The sequence below is a fragment of the Sciurus vulgaris genome (genome assembly GCF_902686455.1).
Source record: "Sciurus vulgaris genome assembly, chromosome: 6".
Classification (NCBI taxonomy): domain Eukaryota; kingdom Metazoa; phylum Chordata; class Mammalia; order Rodentia; family Sciuridae; genus Sciurus; species Sciurus vulgaris.
The window spans coordinates 92,186,229-92,206,066 of record NC_136466.1 but is presented as its reverse complement, the minus strand read 5'-3'; the positions used below and the strand labels follow the sequence as shown (position 1 = coordinate 92,206,066).

The window sequence follows — 19,838 nt, the reverse complement described above, 5'->3', positions numbered from 1 at the left end:
AATGTATTTTGATGTAATATACACATATGGAGTATAACTTCCCATTCTTCTGGTTGTACATAATGTGGAATTATATTGGTCATGTATTCATATATGCATATAGGAAAGTAATGTCTGATTCATTCTACTATCTTTGCTATTCCCATTCCCCCTCCCTTCCCTTCTCCTTTGTCTAATCTAAAGTACTTCTATTCTTCCCTACTTGGTCCCCATTGCGAATTAGTATCTGCATACCAAAGACAATATTCAGTCTCTGGTTTTTTGGACTGGCTTATTTCATTTAGCATGATAGTCTCCAGATCCATCCATTTACTTGCAAATGTCATAAAAAGTCATTCTTCTTTATGGCTGAGTATTATTCTATTGTGTATACATACACAATTTTCTTTATCCATTCATCTTTGAAGTGCACCTAGGTTGGTTCCATAGTTTAGTTATTGTGAATTGAGCTGCTATAAATATTGATGTGGCAGTGTCAGTATAATATGCTGCTTTTAAGTCCTTTGGGTATAGACCAAGGAGTGGGATAGCTGGGTCAAATGATGACTCCACTCTAAGTTTTCTGAGGAATCTCCACACTGCTTTCCAGAGTGGTTGCCTTTGTGAGGTTGAGAAAGGTGAGAAGAGAATCAAGGTGGAAATTTTATATCTCAAAATGTAATTGGGAAATTTTGCTAAGTTGTTGAAAACTTTCTTTCCAGAGTCTAGGAGAGAGATAAGTCAATTGATTCAGAAATGAAAGCAGGGCCAATGTCATACTAAGGAATTAAGGAAACAATACCTGTTGGGTATATTACTATAATTTAATATACAGCATTTTAAAATATTTTCTTTGTTTTTAAGTCTTTTTTGGCATTGTCTTAAAAACCAGCTGAGGAAATTTATGCATTAGTAATTTCATCTGCCCAACTGAAAATTTCTTTATCTACTTTAAAGACATAGCTTGTAATTGTGACCAAAATTATTTCTTTTAGAGTGCACTGAACTTCTGAATGACCACATTAGGCCTCTAATTTAATTATTTTTTGTATTTCTGTCTTTTATAATCTTTTTCAGTGGGTAACATCATTCTCGCTGTCCCCTTTAGCTCACATCCATTCTTTTTTTTTTAACAGTACACAAATGGGGTACAACTTTTCGTTTATGGTTGTACATGATGTAGACTCACACCATTCATGTAATCATACGTGCACATAGGGTAATAATGTCTGTCTCATTCCACTTTCATACCCCTGCCCCCTCCCCCCTCTCATTTCCCTCTGTATAATTTAAAGTTACTCCATTCCTCGTACCCCCCTCCACCCCCATTAAGCATCATCATTCACTTATCAGGGAAAATATTCCCTGATTTTTGATTTTTGGGGATTGGTTTATTTCACTTAGCATGATATTCTCAAATTAGTTCACATCCATTCTAATGAGTTATGTGTGGGATTTCTAATTATAAAATCAGGTTGTATATTTCATTAGTGAACTCATATGTTCATTAAGCAAATGTCTCAAAAATTTAATTCCTAGAAAAAAAAATAAAGAGAAATTACATGGCCAGTCAGGAGATCTGGTTTCTTGCTTTGAGTCTGTCTAACTTAATAGTAGACAATTTTAGATAAGTCTCTTAACACCTCTGATCTTGGTTTACTCAATAATAAGGATAGTAGTTACTTCATCTTTGCTTTTCCACCTTAAAATGGTAAGACTGACATTTTGTGGGAAAGCTATATTGAAATCTTTGACAGTGTTTCAGCAAGAAGAAAATATACCAATCAAGGTTTTAATAATGGGCTCCAGTTAATCTGGGTAGGTAAATTATATTTACTGAATCTTGGATCTATTACTGGTAATAGACAGACATTGTGGGATGATGATTGTGTTTCTGCTGTACTTCCTTTTAACATACTATATTTTCAAGTTAAACACAAGTCATAGTGTAAGGCTCAATTTTGTTATGGATTAGTACATTATATTATTTTATTAGCATTTTTTAAATGACCTTGATCAACAACAGAAGAAAGGGAATTTGTTATAAAATATTGGTAGAAAAAAAGATAAAAGTACAGACAGGCCCTTATGACCATTGCAGTTCTCAGATTCCAGAGAATATTCAAGAGCCAGAGAATATTTGTTAATGTTTAAGGAGAAATGACTTGTCTGAAGGCCAAGGGCATGTGACCAGTTTTAGGTTCTACCCACACAATTGAGTGTCCCCATACAATTCGGGCTCTATCAATCTGGTAATACCTGTTTCCAGAGACTTGTCTGAATTCCTGTAGTAGTTTCCTCAATGTGCAAATGAAGAGAATACATATTAGGAGCTAGGAACATTTTTAGTTTTCCCTTGCCAACACCTCAAGTCCACTGATGCCATCTAGGTCATTTTCAGACAGTATTGTGCTGAGTGTCAAAAGTGGTTCAAGAACGTAACAGTTGAAGGATAAATAGTGGTTGGAGCATGAGGGTCACTTCATAATTTTGTTAGATTCTACTTTCTCACAAACAATTAAAAACGGCAGAGGGCGGTGGGGCTTTCAAGGTGGTTTTTCTTTCATTACAATAATTACCATATCAGAAGTACAACCTACTAATTCAATCTTTCTACCTTTAAGTTAGCACAGCCTTTGGGTAAAGAAGATGCAGCGAGGCAATGCATGGAAACTAGAAGATAAAACTTTGAAAGAAGATAATTGTTACAGAATCTTTAAGCGATAGATTCAGATTTTTGAAACCATTACATGAAGTTGTCTGTTGCTGGTTTGCAGGGCTAATGCCCAAAAGAAGATAAAACATAATGACTTTTAAATAGCTAAAGTGATATTCAAGGAATATTTGGAGGACAGTCAGAAAGTCCAGAAAGAATGATTTTGAGTCAGTTCAATCATTTTTTTTTTAATAGAGCCTAGGAATTATTTTATGAAAATGCTTGTTCCAAAGCAGTGTAAAAGAAAGCTAATGGGTTGAAAGCCAAACATAACTGATATAAATGGAATAACATAATCATAACAATCACTACCTAAGTTTTCATCTTTTGTTTTCCCAAGATATTAAATATGGAAATTTAAAGATAGGATATTAAGGATGAAACGATGAACACCTTCTGTTCAGATATACAACCTGCCCTGACTTTAACATCTTCTCTAGCTGAAGGCAGAACAACAATGGGGAAAACATATTGCCCCAGAGGAATCATAAAACATGCTTGCATTGAAGAGAAAGGCACTATGGCCACAATAATAAATCCCCTATATATCTGGAAAAAAAAAAATAACCAATAGTTTCATTCATCAGTTTGTTGAATAAATGTACCCAAAGAATCACAATATTTTTATATCTTACTATGTCTTATATGATCCCCAGCAAAACATAATCTCTGGTAAATACTAAATTAACTTTTTATGCTAAAGCACTTCCTCAAAAAAAATCTGCAATACATATTTTTTACCCTCAACCAACCTCTCTTTATCTTCAAATATATTAAATTTGACAGGAACTAATGGTTTAATGGTTTTCCAATAGAGGCCTTTATACTGAAAAAATGTAAGGTAAACTTTTACAAACCTAAATTCTGCAAAACCAATATCAATAAAACTTTTAAAACATCTTTAAAGGCATTTTAAGTATCCATAAAGCACTTCTTTATAAACAATAAGTTTCTCATACCTGGAATGTAATACAAAAAGTCCCATAAGTGTTCTTCTTCCATGTAACTCACAAAAACACTTCCAAAAGTTTGTGGAGAACAATTACAGTGGTACAGCACTTTAAAGATGGCTTCCATCAAGCTGGATCCTTGGTTCAGATTATTTTCTGTATCAGAAACTTGGTGTTTAAAGGTGTGTTCTTGAAAAGAATAAAAACAATTTAGTAAGGTAGGCATCAGTGAATGTGATTAAATTCTTATCACCCTAGCATAATGTTGTGGAATGTATTTGATTAATATTTGCATAAGAAAAATACCACATTCTTTCAAATTAATGGTCCAGCTAACCCAATGAATGTTTCCCAAATCCAATGACCCCGTCGTTTCAAAATGAGGGGTTTTTCAGTTGTCTCCTCAATAAAACCATATAAAGAACTCCATGAAAATGGGGCCATTTTAATTGCTTTTTTCCAACTCCCTTCTGGCTTCATTATGGCTTCCTCAAAGATCAGTAATCAGAAATTCCTGTACTACTGCATCTATGGGATGGATGAAAAGTTGAAATAATAATTTCTATTTTGTTTGGATAAACAGCATCATAATATTCAGCAAAAAAAATTCATTGAATTAAAGATAATATCAATTCACATCTTATATAAATGTAATCTAAAGTCTTTTGGAGTGAGTACATTTCTTTATTTTTGCTCATTTGGAAGCTAATCACTTCTATGTTTCCTCTCAATAATTTTATTTCTGGGATTTGATTTTAATAATCTAGAGGAGCTCACTATCATTTGCAAAGTAAAAACTAGCACCATAGGCTTTATTAGAGAACACTTATGGATTTTTCTTCCTAATATTCATCTCAAACAGAAAGAAAGTTAGTTTTTCTTTATCTAGTTATTCCAGCCTCTACCCACCTCTCTTGCCCCACACCCTCAACCCAACACACAGTTTACTTGGTTTGGATGAAGCTGCTATTACCTAAGGTGGGCACAGGACCAAGACCTGACCAATCAAAGCCTGACATCTCCCATTAACAGTGATCAATTCAGGGATGGGCAGGTAACCAATGACAATCTTCTTCAGGGTTTTTGCTGGAATAATTCGTGGAATAATATTCTCTTTCTAACGGGTTTGCTAAGCTGGTTGGAAATTGATGATTGCTATTTTAGGAAGAACGTGACTAAGAATGACTGATACAGTAAGAAGCAGAATCAAGATATGAAGATTCCTGGGGAGATGACACTGGTAACCTAGATCTAACACTGCTTATAGATTCATGTTAGCTGAGATAATTTCCCTTTTTAGATAGGCTAATTTGGATTTCTGTCACTTGAATTCTGGAGGGTCTTGACTTTTTTTTTTTTTTAAATCAAGCAAAAATATTAAATGAAAAATATTTCTAACACAGGCATCCATAATTTCATGCTTTTTATTCAAATATGCTCTGCAGTTCTCTCTACCTTCCCCTCTCTCCAATTCATGTTATGTACAATAATCAGTTATCCTTCATGTTATTCCTGCATTTAAACCTTCCCTTATTATTCCACTTGCTAAAAATTCCTTGGTGTGATAATTCACAATTTCTACAACATCTTCCCACATTATGTTCCAAGTCCCAAATATTTGTCCCACTACAGGGTTATTTTCTATTTCTTCCAAATGTGTACCCCGTATCATTTCCTTTGGCCTATGCTATCTCATCAGTCCAGAGTGTTTTCCTCCAATAAAATCACCATGATTCAATCAATTAATGAACTGATTGACAGTTTACTATATATCAGTTATTGGATCAGATGCTGAGAACTTCACTTTCCTGGAATTCACTGACTGTACATATGTATTGTTTGTTTGGGGATGGGATGATAGACAAATAAACCATAATTACAGTCATATAAGGGTAAGTATAGTGATCATGCATCCTGGTTTGCCTGGGGCAATGTCTTAAGTCTTGTCCTGGCATATGTAGTAACTAGCATCCTCCTTCACTCTTAAAAACCATATATTTGAAAGACAAATCAATTTATTATCACCTAATTATTTATAAACACTTTTGAGTTGTCAATAGATTTATTTATTTAGTTATTTATATGCAATGCTGAGAATCCAACCCAGTCATCATCAGTGCTCTACCACTGAGCTGCAAACCTAGCCCCATTACCTAATTCTAAGTGCCTGAAATATAAAACACTGGGGGAACACAGAGAATAATGTTTTACATTTTGGGGGCAGAACACCAAGTCTTTAAGGAGCAGCAGAGTTTATCAGCATGACAAAGCTAAGGTGGGGCGGACTTTCCAGGAAGACAGGAGAGGGGGTGTAGCAGCTGCTAGTAGAGTGGAAGTGAGACTGCTGGGAGGGAGAGGGAGTTGAAGCTACACAATCAACTGAGCACCAACAGGTACTGAAAATCACCCAATGACGATGCACAGGAAAGGAGTGGATAGTAGTGATGGTTACATTACAAATAATAAATATTTTTAGTCCTTTTACTGTTGTACAAATGTGTTGACATACTTCAAGGAAGTTTTATTCCTGAATTTTTCTCCTTCTATTTTCCTTTGCCCTAAAGTAGTCTATTTACTTTTCCCAGGGATTTCTGTTATTTGAAAAGCACACGTAGACTGAAGTCAGTTACCTACTTGCACTTAAAAAAGAAAAAAAGGAGAAAAGCTAAATCTATTGAAGAATGTATAGCTTGAACTAAATGAAATAGCCATTCTTGTAGGCCAAAAAAGGAAAAATGTTGTCACTACTATGTGATTCCAAGTAATCATACATGTCCTGGCAGGAGGGCAGAGGTAAGGTTGGATGGCTCAGTGAGAAGAGTCCTGCGACCAGGGAGAGAAACCTCTGGGTCTGCAAGGAAGAGCACCTGCATGCTCTTGCTGGTGGTGCTTAGGGAGCCTTGCCTGGGTGAGGCACAAGGGAAGCCAGCTCCCTGACACGGGCTCTTGGCCTCAAAGATTTCAAACACATTGCTGCACTCGGACGAACCAATTGGAAAGGGATAAAGGTCTCTCTGAGTAACTAGGGTGTCCAGGCAACTGATGATCGACAGAGCCTCCCAGGGCCCTCTGTGTTACCCTAGGTGTAAGAAGGATTGAGCCCCAACATCTAGGGTGAAATGCCAAGTGGGATGGGCTGAGAATCCTCAAAAAGTCGCCTTAAAGACAATAAGTGATTCTTGTGCATCTGAACTTATGAATTCAGATTTATACCAGCTCCATGAAGATGAAATTGCTATTCAAAGTACTTAATATATGCCAAACATCACATAAACTGCTTTACATCTCCTTTCATCTTCAGAATACTCTATGGAATGGGTGCCAATTATCCTAGTTTGGTAGATGAACAAAGTAAAATTGAAACAAATTAAGTAAATTGTCCCAAGGTCACAAAGATAGTAGGAGTTTGCCTGTACTGTTTGTATTATACTATGATCCCAAATTTCTCAAGGCATGCATGGACATTTTATTGACAGTGATCTTTGAATGCACTGTACTTACCCCAAGCCAGGTATTTGGTATGTGGTAACATATTGCCTTATGACAAAATAATTTCATGTAGTCTTTTACATTTTCTCATTTTTCATTATATCTCTAACATGATTTATGACTTTTTATAATCTATATTTTCATGTGTGATTATCTTTAGGTATCTTCCAATAGCTCCTGGCATAACAGTACATGTTTAACTAAAATTTCAATAATAAAGAAGGGGGAAAAAAAGAAGGGAGAAAGAAACAACATTTTTTGTTGGATTTTGGTCTGCCAAGAACGACTCTTAATTGCCTCCTAATCATAACTTTCAGAGAGTTCTTTTTCATGGAGTGTCACCCTGTGAATATTCACTGGATCGCTTTTCACTGCTCCTTTAAAATCTTCTTTCTTGACTTCCTTGTGGCCATGTTCTATTGGTCACAGGGTACATTTCTGGCATATCTTTACTGGTAAGCTCTTGCTCTCTTATCATCTAGAATGAAGCTTGGCGAATTTTTGCTATAAAGGGTCAGATAGTAAAGACTACATTTTGGGTGTCTTTTGCTTTCTGTCCTAGCAGCACAAAATCAGCCACGCACAATGTGTAGGCAGAGGGCCAAGATCATGCTTAAGAAAACAGTATTTATGAAAAGGGGTGAAGCAAAATTCAACTTGAAATGGATCAAAGACCTAGAAATCAGACCAGGAACCCTGCATATAGGAGAAGAAAATGTAGGCCCAACACTCCAACATATCAGCTTAGAATCTGACTTTCTTAGTAAGACTCCGAAAGCACAAGAAATAAAATAAAAAATCAATAAATGAGATGGCATCAAACTAAAAGCTTCTTTATAACAAAGGAAACAATCAAGGGTGTGAAGAGAGAGCCTACTGAGTGGAGAAAATCTTTGACACCTGCACCTCAGATAGAGCGTTAATTTATATATAAATTATATAAAGACTAAAAAACTTAGCACCAAAAATCCCCAAATAATCCAATCAATAAACGGACAAAGGAACTGAACAGATACTTAACAGAAGAAATGTGAATGGTCAACAAATATATTAAAAATGTTCAACTCTTAAGCAATTAGAGAAATGCAAATTAAAACTACACTGAGATTTCATCTTGCTCCAATCAGAATGGTAATTATCAAGAGTACAAGTAATAATAAATGTTAGTGAGGATGTGGGGAAAAGGTACACTCATAAATTGCTAGTGGGACTGCAAATTGGTGCAACCACTCGGGAAAGCAGTATGGAGATTCCTCAAAAAACTAAGAATGGAACCACCATTTGACCCAGCTATCCCACTCCTCAGTATATATCCAAAGAATTTTAAATCAGCATACTACAGTGACACAGCCACATCATGTTTAAAGCAGCACAATTCACAATAGCTAAGCTATGAACGAACCTAGGTGTCCTTCAACAGATGGATGGATAAAGAAATGTATATATGTACAATGGAATATTACTCAGCAGTAAAGAATAATGACTTCATGACATTTGCAAGTAAATGAAAGGACATGGAGCCTATAATGCTAAGTGAAATGAGTCAGTTCCAAAAAACAAAGGTCAAATATTTTTGCTGATATGTGGAAACTAACCCAAGATAAGGAGGAAAGGGTAAGAATAGATATTCAGTAGATTACACAAAAGGGAATGAAGGGAAAGGAGGGAGAATTGGAAAAGGAAAGACAGTGGTATGAATCCAAAATAATTTTCCTATGTATTTATATAAATATACCATAGTGAATTCTACCATTATGCACATCCATAAGAATGGGGTCCTAATTAAAATAAGATATAGTCCATGCTTGTATAATTATATCAACTGTCATGTATAATTATACACTGTCATGTATAACTAAAAAGAATCAAGTAAAAAAAATTGAAGAGGGGTGGGGCAGGAGTGCCTGCCCCTAGGGCCCCCCAGCAACGTTGGCCATGCCTTCTTCAGCCTTATTGCTTTATACCTGGGTTCCTATTATCCTTTGACCTCAAAGATCCTTTTTATGCAAATCATCCATCTCTGGTTCTGATCTTGCTCTCTTATTCTTGCTGTGTTCCCTAATTCTGCCTAGGACATGGCCATCTCCTACTCATCTCCGAGTTTAATACCTTAGCAGGAATTAATTCTTCTCTGGATGGTTAGATAAAATAAAATAAATATGTCCCTGGTCTCATCCGTTTCTTCATAATGAAACATATGTTCACTTTTCCTCCCATAGTGTCCTTTTTCTGTTTCTAATGCTACTAATATAGTTTAGGTTTTCTAACTTTTTGTTTTAATGAAGACACAACCCAAAGTACACGTCCTCTGGTAACCTCTTAAAGTTCACCATAACGGTATGACTTTCACATCCTGGCCTACTGTCTACTCTTAGCCCCACTATCCCAAAGGAATTCTACTTTGAGCCCCACTCATCATCTAATAAGGCCAGGGTGGGGGAAGTGACCCTCAGTAGGTTCAACATGCTTTCTTCAAGTCTATGTCACTGAAAACTGGTGAAAACCAAGACTTTTGCCAGGTGCTCATCCATAAACATGATTTTTCCTTACCTTTGAATGTCTTACACTGTTGGAATATTTTTGTGCTCTTTCATTTTGATATATCCTATTATATTCAAGGAGACTTAGTCACAGTCTTATTTTATCCTGCTTTTTATGGTGGTCCTCAAGATTCAGGACATATCAACCCAAAGGACTGCACCTTGGCAGAAATAGGCTGTATAAGAATTCTCTTTTTCCTCCAAAGTATGTAATAAGACCCTCATTCCAGAGCTACCCTCCATACACCAGGAGGAATGTCCTTATCTGTGAAGACAGGGAGACACAGAGAATAAACTGAACACACAGGCCTTGCTAAGTTCCTGCTAGCCTACTGCCATTAGCTCATACCTCCTTTGTCTAATCATACTTATGCACAACAGTTGACTCTTCATCGAAACTAAGCACAAAAATATATAGCTTTTCCTAACTCTTTGGGTCTTTACTTCTGAAGATTCACATGTATTATAAAATTAACATTAAATAAATTATTTAGCTTTGTCAATATGCCAGTTATTTTAGGTGCCAGAGTCATGAACTTTAGGATGGATGAGGAAAGATGTTACCTTTTCTTTCCATTAGTCCCTTTCTTCCTGCTTCAAATGTAGGTCTAGCTTTTTCTTTTTTCTTTCCCTCTGCCTTCTGGGCCGGACATTGTTTTTTTTCTGATACAAAATCTTCCTGATGAGCTCTTCAGTAGTGAAAGAGATATTTAGCTCTAAATCTACCTAAAGTACTCATCATTCCAACAAATGTCATCCACTTTGCCTCTTTCAATCAATAATTTTGCCCAAGACCTATTGTCCCATTGATCCACTTCTGACTTGGGCTGTACTCACTGAGTACTACAGTCACACTGCTGGCCCCGCCCACTCCTCACCCACCCCCCACCCCACCTTGCACTGAAGAAGGAGGAGTGACTTGTCCGAGTGGTGAGTTTGGGGAAAAGTTCTGGGCATGGTTGGCTAAGTCTAGCTATCTTTCCTCTTTTTGGGGTCTTGACTGCAGGGGTTTGCATTCTGGTCTCATTTCCCCTCTGCTGAGTCAGGGTTTGCCAAGACCAGGAAGTCCTGGGGTTTTCACCATGAAGACCTGGTGGTTGGGGGAATGGTAAGTTGGGAACTATGGAGATCAGAGGGATGGGTATCAACTTAATTCTGGAGAGTATTATCAACAAGCCACATATTCAAAGCCATATTCCCTGGCCCAGGTTTTACCAGTCATAATAGCTGCTAATTTCATATGCCTGCTCCTTTATCAATGGTTTACACATTATAAAAACAAACATGTGATTTAAAAATAGATCATCTCTTCAATAACACTGAAGGGCTGCTTTCACTGACCTTTAAACTCCTTTTGCAATTTGAATTTGTTAGTACTTCAAAAGAAGGTGGTATCAAACAAGGAACTTAACCTGGAGACTGTATTTATTGCTAACAAAGAGTTACACCTACATGGCACAGTAATGCTTTGCTTTCCAAGACTTTAAATTCTACTTTCTATAAGAATGTTGCTAATGACAAGCTCCTGCTGAGTCACTAAGATGAGTTTTGCAGCAATAGTGTGACAGAGTATGCCATGAGCTTGGCATGCTGAATTAACCAGACATTAACAGCATCCCTAAACTAAAGAGGCTTAAAGACTTACATTCAACAAAGGCATTAGGAAGTGCAAGAATAGAAAATGTAGCATATAAAACAAGAACTCGAAACCAAAAACACCAGGCCAATAAATTAACTTTAGGTAAAGGAGGTAGAGTATCACATAAAAATATTTTCAAGGAAAACATTAAATTTGTATATCATAACCTAATTTGAAATGAAAATTAACAAAAATAAAATTGAAATCTAATCTCAAAATTAGTTGTGGTATAAAAGGTTAACAATGAGAATAAAGACCTGACATGTAAAACTTTCAATTGTTAATGTAATGATTACTAGATATTTTCCCTTTCAGACTAGTCTTGTATTGACAAAATTTGAAAATTTAAAAAGGAGGTCTCTGGGGCAGGGGATATAACTCAGTGGTAGAGTGCTTACTTGTCAGGTGGGTGATCTTGGGTCCAATCCCCAGCACCACACATATACAAATAACAACAATAAATATAAAAATAAAGAAAAAAGAAGGTTTCATGAAATGGGTCTCAAACATATGAAGAAGAAAGAGTCATTCTTTTCATTCATTCTTATCTCCCAAGTTCTTCACTCAGATCATTTTCTTGCCCCAAATGCTTAAATACGAATTTGCTTAAAACTTCTTCCTTTCATCCTCTTCTTCCTCCTCCTCCTCCCCTTTTCCTCCTCCTGTTCCTTCTTCTCTGAACACTAAATATCAGATTTCTACTCCTTTTGAATACCCACAGTCCCTACTGAATATTCACAATGGTGCAAATATTATACTAAGTATTGTGCTAAGTATATATATTCTCATTTATTGTGATCCTACATGAGATATGTGTTATCTCCCTTTATTTTTTAACAAACGAAGAAAATGAAACAAACAGGCTAACAATTTATAAGGTCAAAAAGTATTTATTAAGGAAATAGCCACAGATTGATAAGATATTTTTAACTGGGCAATTTATCTGGGGAACATTCCTCAAGCTTACCTGACAGCAGTCACTGACACCATGATCTAAGTAAGCCAGTCTGAACAGAGAAACTGAGGTAATGGTAAAGACTTGCCATGGAATGAAGGTCTTTGCAGTTGTTGAGTCTGAGTTTGAGCTGAGGGGAGGCCTCGTTCTGACATGCATCACAGAAAGCTGTGATGTGAGCTCGCCTGCGCTGCCTTGCCTCATGCCAAGTGCTGGAGCTTGCCATTCCCCCAGTCCTTTGTCTCAGACCTGTTGCTGGGCAGAATTGCTTAGGCATACATGGTTTGTTTACACTACCTGGACCCTCGACGTATAGTTCACCTATAGGCTGACTCTGTTATACTTTAACAAGCATGTTAACCTGATTGGATGATGTGTCTGTATATGTCCTGTGCAACCCTAAATAAAATTAGATCCGTGCCTTCAGAGTTCGATCTCCGATGCCTGGGTAAGTGCGCTGGGTAAGGGTAGGCATCATCCGTCCTCACCCTCAGCAAATCCGTCTCAGAACATCTACATTTATCCAGTTTCCTTAAAACTGGTAATCTGTACAAGACATACAGGTAATTCCACATGTTTAAAACTAGTTTGTATTATCTACATATTTTGTAATATTTAATTATTCATGAGTCCTGTAACTCTCCAAAAAAAGGAGCTTAATATATAGTGTTTCTGAAGGTTTTTGACCCTGAAACTCTTTTCTAGCATTGTATCTCATGGGACTAATATTCTATAAAATCAAATGTAGAAATCATGGCTCTAATGTTTGCAAATGGAGTCTTAAGTTAACTTTAAACCCTCTTGGTTTTTTATTTGATGCCCACTAAATATTAGTTAAATGGAGAACTTAGTTATAAAATCGAGAAACCATTTTCAGAAATTGACTCGGAAGAATATTATTTCTTATTTCTAAAAGAATCGCCTCCACAAAGTCTCATGTTTTCATTTTTGAATTCATTTAAAAACAATACTTTCAGAAAATAATGACTCTTCTAACAAGAACCACTTAAAACATCAAGTAGCAATTTACTCAAATTCTCTGTATCTTAGTTTTCTCATTTGTAAAATGATCCTAATAATCCAAGGGTCATAAATGAAATAATGTGTTAAATCACTTTGAGTTGCTTGGGGAAAAATGCAACAATTCATGATAATAGTATCACTTATAATATAATGTCCAATCATTTTACTACTAATACTAGATGTACATTAACTACTAACGAAGACACATGTTCTTATGGTTAAGTTGGACATTTTCTAAGTACTATAAAGAGACAAAGTATTTCAGCCACTGCCAAGCCAGATGAGAAGTGATTCTGTGTAGGCAAAACATCACAGCAAAATTCATACTGCTCTCTCAAGCTATATGCGAAGGTTCTCAAGACTACTAAATGTATAGAACTTGAGAATATTTATCTGACCCAGTTCTCATCTTTACATGCATGGCAGATGTTAGGGCAACACCTTTCCAGGTACGAAGATGTCCGAAAGGGGAAACTTCATTTCCTAGGAACATAAATTCATGCTTGGGTGGAAGGGGAGAGTTACTGAGAGGCAGAAGAGACAATTCATTGCATAGATAGGACAGGATAATCAGAAAAAGAGAAAAAGGAGGAGGCGGCAGAGGAGCAGAATCAGGCATATTTCCTCAGGCATTCAGCATTAATGAGTGGAAAGAATCTAACACAAATTAAGTATCAAGTGCCAAGCAATGTTCTAGGTGCTTTATGTTTAGTTTCCCTTTTAAATCACAAAACAAATAGATAACATCAATATTAATGACCCATTTATAAATGAGGAAACTGAAGTTTAGAGAGATCACAAAGCTAATGAATGAAACAGAATTGTTATGGAGATTTAATTGGCCTTCACTCATTCAACAAATACTTTTAAGGTAAGTTCTATGTGCTAGATATCAGTCCAAAGTACTATGAACCAAGCCAGGCATACAGGATTCAATGGTAAGCTGTCCCCACTTTTCTGGAATTCACTGTGGCTGAGACAGAAATTAAACACACAATATGTCAATTAACCTTTCACTTAAAATTGTGACAATAAGAAGTACAATGAGTCTTCATCAGTCAAGACAATCAGGGATGACTTCCAAGGAAGTATGAGCTGAGAGGCAGAAGGAAGGGAAGGATAGGAGGATGGAAAGAGGATAAGGTGATTTAGAGTTGTCAGGCAAATGGAGAGGAGGAAGGTTCTAAATAGAAAAAAGGTTTTCAAAGACTCTGCAGCAAGAAGAGAACTTGGAAAATGGAACAAAGGAAAAATTGCAGCAATTTTCTCTTTCTTCGGGACACTTCTGTAGGAAGATTGCTATTACAAGTAGGCAAATCTATCTTGCACAAACCTAGACCAGAATAAGCATGGCCCTGTGTTGGAGTATGTTAAACTGGGGAGAATGAATGAGATGAGCTGGATATGTTGGCCACAACTGGAGCTTGCAGGGCTTTGTAGGTGCCTCAAGGATAAGGCTACTTATTCTATAAGTAATGGGTAGCCACTAATGATTTTTAGCAGGGGAGTAATATAATCAGATCTGTATTTGAATAAGACCATGCTTACTGTCTGCTGCTGTAAACTTTTGAATAAAATAGTTTATAAATATTCTTAAGCAAACCATGCCTTATTATTTACAAGAACAAATCACAATCACACTCTTTGCTTCTAGAGCAACAGATACCTTGTCTGACATCCTTGCTACTCAAAAGTCCAAGGATCAGCAGCAACAGGAACAGCATCACCTGGGAGCTTGTTGAAAATGCATAACCACAAGACATACTCACAACCTACTAAATCAGAATCTGCAGTTTTAACCAGATCCCCAGGTAATGTGGGACTGCACTTTATAAGAAGTCTTGTTTAATATAATCCTGTCCCACTACCACCCCCAGCAGCACCACCACTAGTTGTTTCTGGGTCTGCAATAATTCTATGGAGCCCACTGATGTTTCTGGACTAGTTCATCATCATTCTTGAGCAGAATCTTTGGTTGAAAAGGTATATGTAAAAACACACAAATATGATTTTATTATTTCTAGTAAAAACAAGGAAACAATCTTGTCTCCGCCCCCAGCAACAATTACACGGGTATTTATCGGAGGCGGACTGGGAATAAACTACTTTTCCTATATTCACTAATTTATAGAGGAAGAGAGACTTTGAGAGAAAGATCGGCTTTGCTTATAGGAAGAGAAACTTTAAGAGAAAGATAGGCTTTGCTTATAGAAAGAGAGACTTTGCTTATCAGGAAGTTTTTAGAGAAAGAGAGGCTTCTACGCTTATCAGAGATCGATTTCTTCTTAGAGTTGCTTCCCGCATCCTATGAACTAGGTGCTATCTATCTGAGATCTACGACCTAGAGGTGTGTTCTCAGTTCTCCGCTCTACGATCTGCCTTCTGCCGCTGCCTGCTTCTCTCTGCTAGCTGCTTCTCCTAGCTGCTTCTTCTTACTGCTGCTTCTGCTTACTGCTGCTTTTTTCCTTCTACCTACTGCCCGCTTATATTCCCTCCAGGAGGCGGAGGGCGGGGCCACACCAGTTGAGATCAGGCGAGGAGCCAGCTGCCCTATCACCACAAAGGTCAAAACGAGCAGGCAGGAGCAGGAGCACTCGGGACCTGTGCACGTTGTGTGCATGGACTTAATTGAATACGGCCAATGATAAATCACCTGAGTGTGCTTATGTTAATTAACCTCCTCACTGCCCATGTGATCAAAGCAATCTCCGGCTGGCCGCCAGGCTCCATCCCAGCACAGCCCACATGGCACAGCCCCCAACACAATCTAATGAAGAAGAAAATAGTGAACAAAGCAGAGTCCTGTAGTACAGATGCTGTTACTGGTTAAAGTAGCCATGACATAGTATCAGTGTTAGGTAAGCTAAGAATACCACATAGGAGTTATTCTCACTTCAGTTCACCACCTTCAAGGCAGTCATAAAATGACACTTTGGTCATGCCTACAAAATGGTATACACATACATACACCACAACCACCATTACAACAAAACACCAAGCTTCTCCCATAATATGTCTCAAATTGACTAATAGATCAGGAAAAATGACTATAAGAGAATTTGATTGGTTCAGTCATTTTAAGTCCACTGTTGCTTGGTAACGGTAATAGCCCTTTAGCTATTTCTTTGTATCTGTTTCTTGATTCTCTTTAGGCACTTTGTGACAGGTTGAGAAATGCAAAATGCACTATCAAAATTATCCATTGTTAAAAAAAATTATCCATTGTTGAAGTTCCTGATTGCTCCCATGGATTGTGCAATACTGATATTTGGTAAATATTCTGAAAAGAGAGGGATGGGGTTTTGAAAAATGGTGGAATGAGACAGGCATCATTACCCTATGTACAGGTATGATTACACAATGGTATGAATGTATATTGTGCACAACCATAGAAATTAAAAGATGTGCCCCATTTGTGTACAATGAATCAAAATGCAATCTGTATCAGTTTTTAGGGGGAATGCTTTCAGTTTTTCACCATTTAGAATGATATTGGCCATGGGCTTAGCATAGATGGCCTTTACAATGTTAAGGAATGTTCCCACTACCCCGATTTTTTCTAGTGTTTTGAGCATGAAGGGATGCTGTATTTTATCAAATGCTTTTTCTGCATCTATCAAAATAATCATGTGATTCTTAACTTTTAGTCTGTTGACACGGTGAATGACATTTATTGATTTTCAGATGTTGAACCAACCTTGCATCCATGGGATAAAACCCACTTGATCGTGGTGCACTATCTTTTTAATATATTTTTGTATGCGATTTGCTAAAATTTTGTTGAGAATTTTTGCATCAATGTTCATTAAGGATATTGGTCTGAAATTTTCTTTCCTCAATGTGTCTCTGTCTGGTTTAGGTATCAGGGTGATTTCGGCTTCATAGAATGAGTGTGGGAGGGTTCCCTCCTCTTCTATTTTATGGAATACAATAGTAACAAAAACGGCATGGTATTGGTACCAAAATAGACAGGTAGATCAATGGTACAGAATAGAGGATATGGACACAAACCCAAATAAATACAATTTTCTCATACTAGACAAAGGTGCCAAAAATATGCAACGGAAAAAAGATAGCCTCTTCAACAAATGGTGCTGGGAAAACTGGAAAACCATATACAACAGAATGAAATTAAACCCCTATCTCTCACCCTGCACAAAACTCAACTCAAAATGGATCAAGGACCTCAGAATCAGACCACAGACCCTGCATGTTATAGAACAAAAAATAGGTCCAACTCTTCAAACTGTTGGCTTAGGATCAGACTTCCTTAACAGGACTCCCATAGCACAAGAAATAAAAGCTAGAATCAACCACTGGGATAGATTCAAACTAAAAAGCTTTCTCTCAGCAAAGGAAACTATCAGTAATGTGAAGAGAGAGCCTACAGAGTGGGAGAATATCTTTGCCACTCATACTTCAGATAGAGCACTAATCTCCAGAATCTATAAAGAACTCAAAAAACTCTACACCAAGAATACAAATAATCCAATCAACAAATGGGCTAAGGAAATGAACAGACACTTCACAGAAGAAGATGTACAAGCAATCAACAGATATATGAAAAAATGTTCAACATCTCTAGTAATAAGAGAAATGCAAATCAAAACTACCCTAAGATTTCATCTCACCCCAATCAGAATGGCGATTATCAAGAACACAAGTAACAATAGGTATTGGTGAGGATGTGGGGAAAAAGGTACACTCATACATTGCTGGTGAGGTTGCAAATTAGTGCAGCCACTCTGGAAAGCAGTATGGAGATTCCTCAGAAAGCTTGGAATGGATCCACCTTTTGACCCAGCTATCCCACTCCTTGGCCTATACCCAAAGGACTTAAAATCAGCATACTACGGAGATACAGCCACATCAATATTCATAGCTGCTCAATTCACCATAGCCAGATTGTGGAACCAACCTCGATGCCCTTCAGTTGATGAATGGATAAAGAAACTGTGGCATATATATATACAATGGAATATTACTCTGCCATGAAGAATGATAAAATTACTGCATTTGCAGGCAAATGGATGAAATTGGAGAATATCATGCTAAGTGAGATAAGCCAATCTCAAAAAACTAAAGGACGAATGATCTCACTGATAAGCGGATGAGGACATATAATGGGGGGTAGGAGGGGTTAGCGTTAGGGTTAGGGTTAGGTTTAGGGTTAGGGATAAGAAGGGTGGTAAGAATGGAGGAAGGAGGGACTGTATAGAGGGAAAAGAGGGGTGGGAGGGATGGGAGGGAGGGAAAAAATAACAGAATGAATCAAACAACATTGCCCTATGTAAATTTATGATTTTTAATAAAAATAAATAAATAAATTTTTTTAAAAAATGCAATCTGTAAAAATAAAAAAATAATTAAAAAAAATATTCTGTTTGGATACCATGTGGTATAGAGTGGAAACAGATTTGGGAAGTCTTCTGGTTGGAGTCAATCCTGCTTTGCCATTTACTAGGTTTGAGAGTTGGATTTCTCCATGTCTCAGTTTCATCACCTGTTAGATGGAGATAAATGTACTTACCACCCAGAGCTATTAAGAAGATTCAGTGAGTGAACACATTTAAAGCTTTTAAAAACAATCTCTGCAATGTTAAATACTATGTGTCTGCTAGTTTATCGTTGCTGTATTACACCTGAATATCAACTGAAGCCAAGAAGTTTTCTTGTGAATCATTCTTGGGGCCATAGGCAAAAGAAAGCATGTTATTCACACTTCATCAAATATCACTATCAGAAAAGGTCACCTGATGAAAATTGGGAAATTGCATATAGTAATTCCTTTAATGCCACATGTAAGAAACCTATAAGGTCATTTGGCCTCAGCAAGGTAATTAACAAAATTGTTGCCCTGAGTTCCCCGCACACCTCTAGTACCCAGGATCACTGAACTACATCCCCACTGAACATCCCAGCAGTTTTTATTTTGAGACGGGCTCTCACTAAGTTGCTAAGGCTGGTCTCAAATTTGTGATCCTCCTGCTTTATCTTCCTGAGCATTTGCCATCACAACTGGCAACCCAGAGTTTTTAGTCATTAATCCAAAACAATGCCTTACAATTTAAAAATCCTCTATAAACATTTGTATTTGAGAGTTTTCCCCACTTGGATTCAAGATGGACTAATATAAAACCAACAAACATCACTGTCTCATGCTATCTGAACTGAAACAAAAGAATGTTATTATAAACAACTCCATTGAAATTGGTTCATTTTTATCAAGTTTTAACAATGTAATCATTCCCTCAAAATGCTACCTACTTTTGTACAAAAGGAATTAGTACCCACATCAAAAACATGATTCTACTTCTTTGAAACTTGTAGTCTATGATGAATATATTATAAATTGAAATTATACCATTTATATATTTAATTTTGCTATTTTCTGATCCTCAGGGAGGGTGGTCATTTCCCTATGTATTCTGGTGATTTTTAATAAAACAAATAGAAATTCTGATAAATCATCTTCACAGAACAAAACCAAAAGCCAACAACATAACTCTCACTATGCAAAAAATAGTTTTAATTTTTACATTATATG

General features: G+C 36.8%; 1 protein-coding gene across 4 annotated transcripts in view; it reads right to left on the bottom strand.

The window, feature by feature from the left end:
* The window catches only part of KIAA0825, a 399,846-nt gene that overhangs the window by 219,518 nt on the left and 160,490 nt on the right, over positions 1-19,838 (bottom strand). For 3 of the 4 annotated variants that reach the window (XM_079146011.1, XM_079146010.1, XM_079146012.1), the window contains one exon: positions 3,655-3,834. In XM_079146011.1, coding sequence (XP_079002137.1) covers positions 3,655-3,834 — 180 coding nt within the window. Of the gene's footprint in view, positions 1-3,654; positions 3,835-19,838 lie in introns of those variants that run through there. The other variant, XM_079146013.1, reaches the window with a different exon arrangement.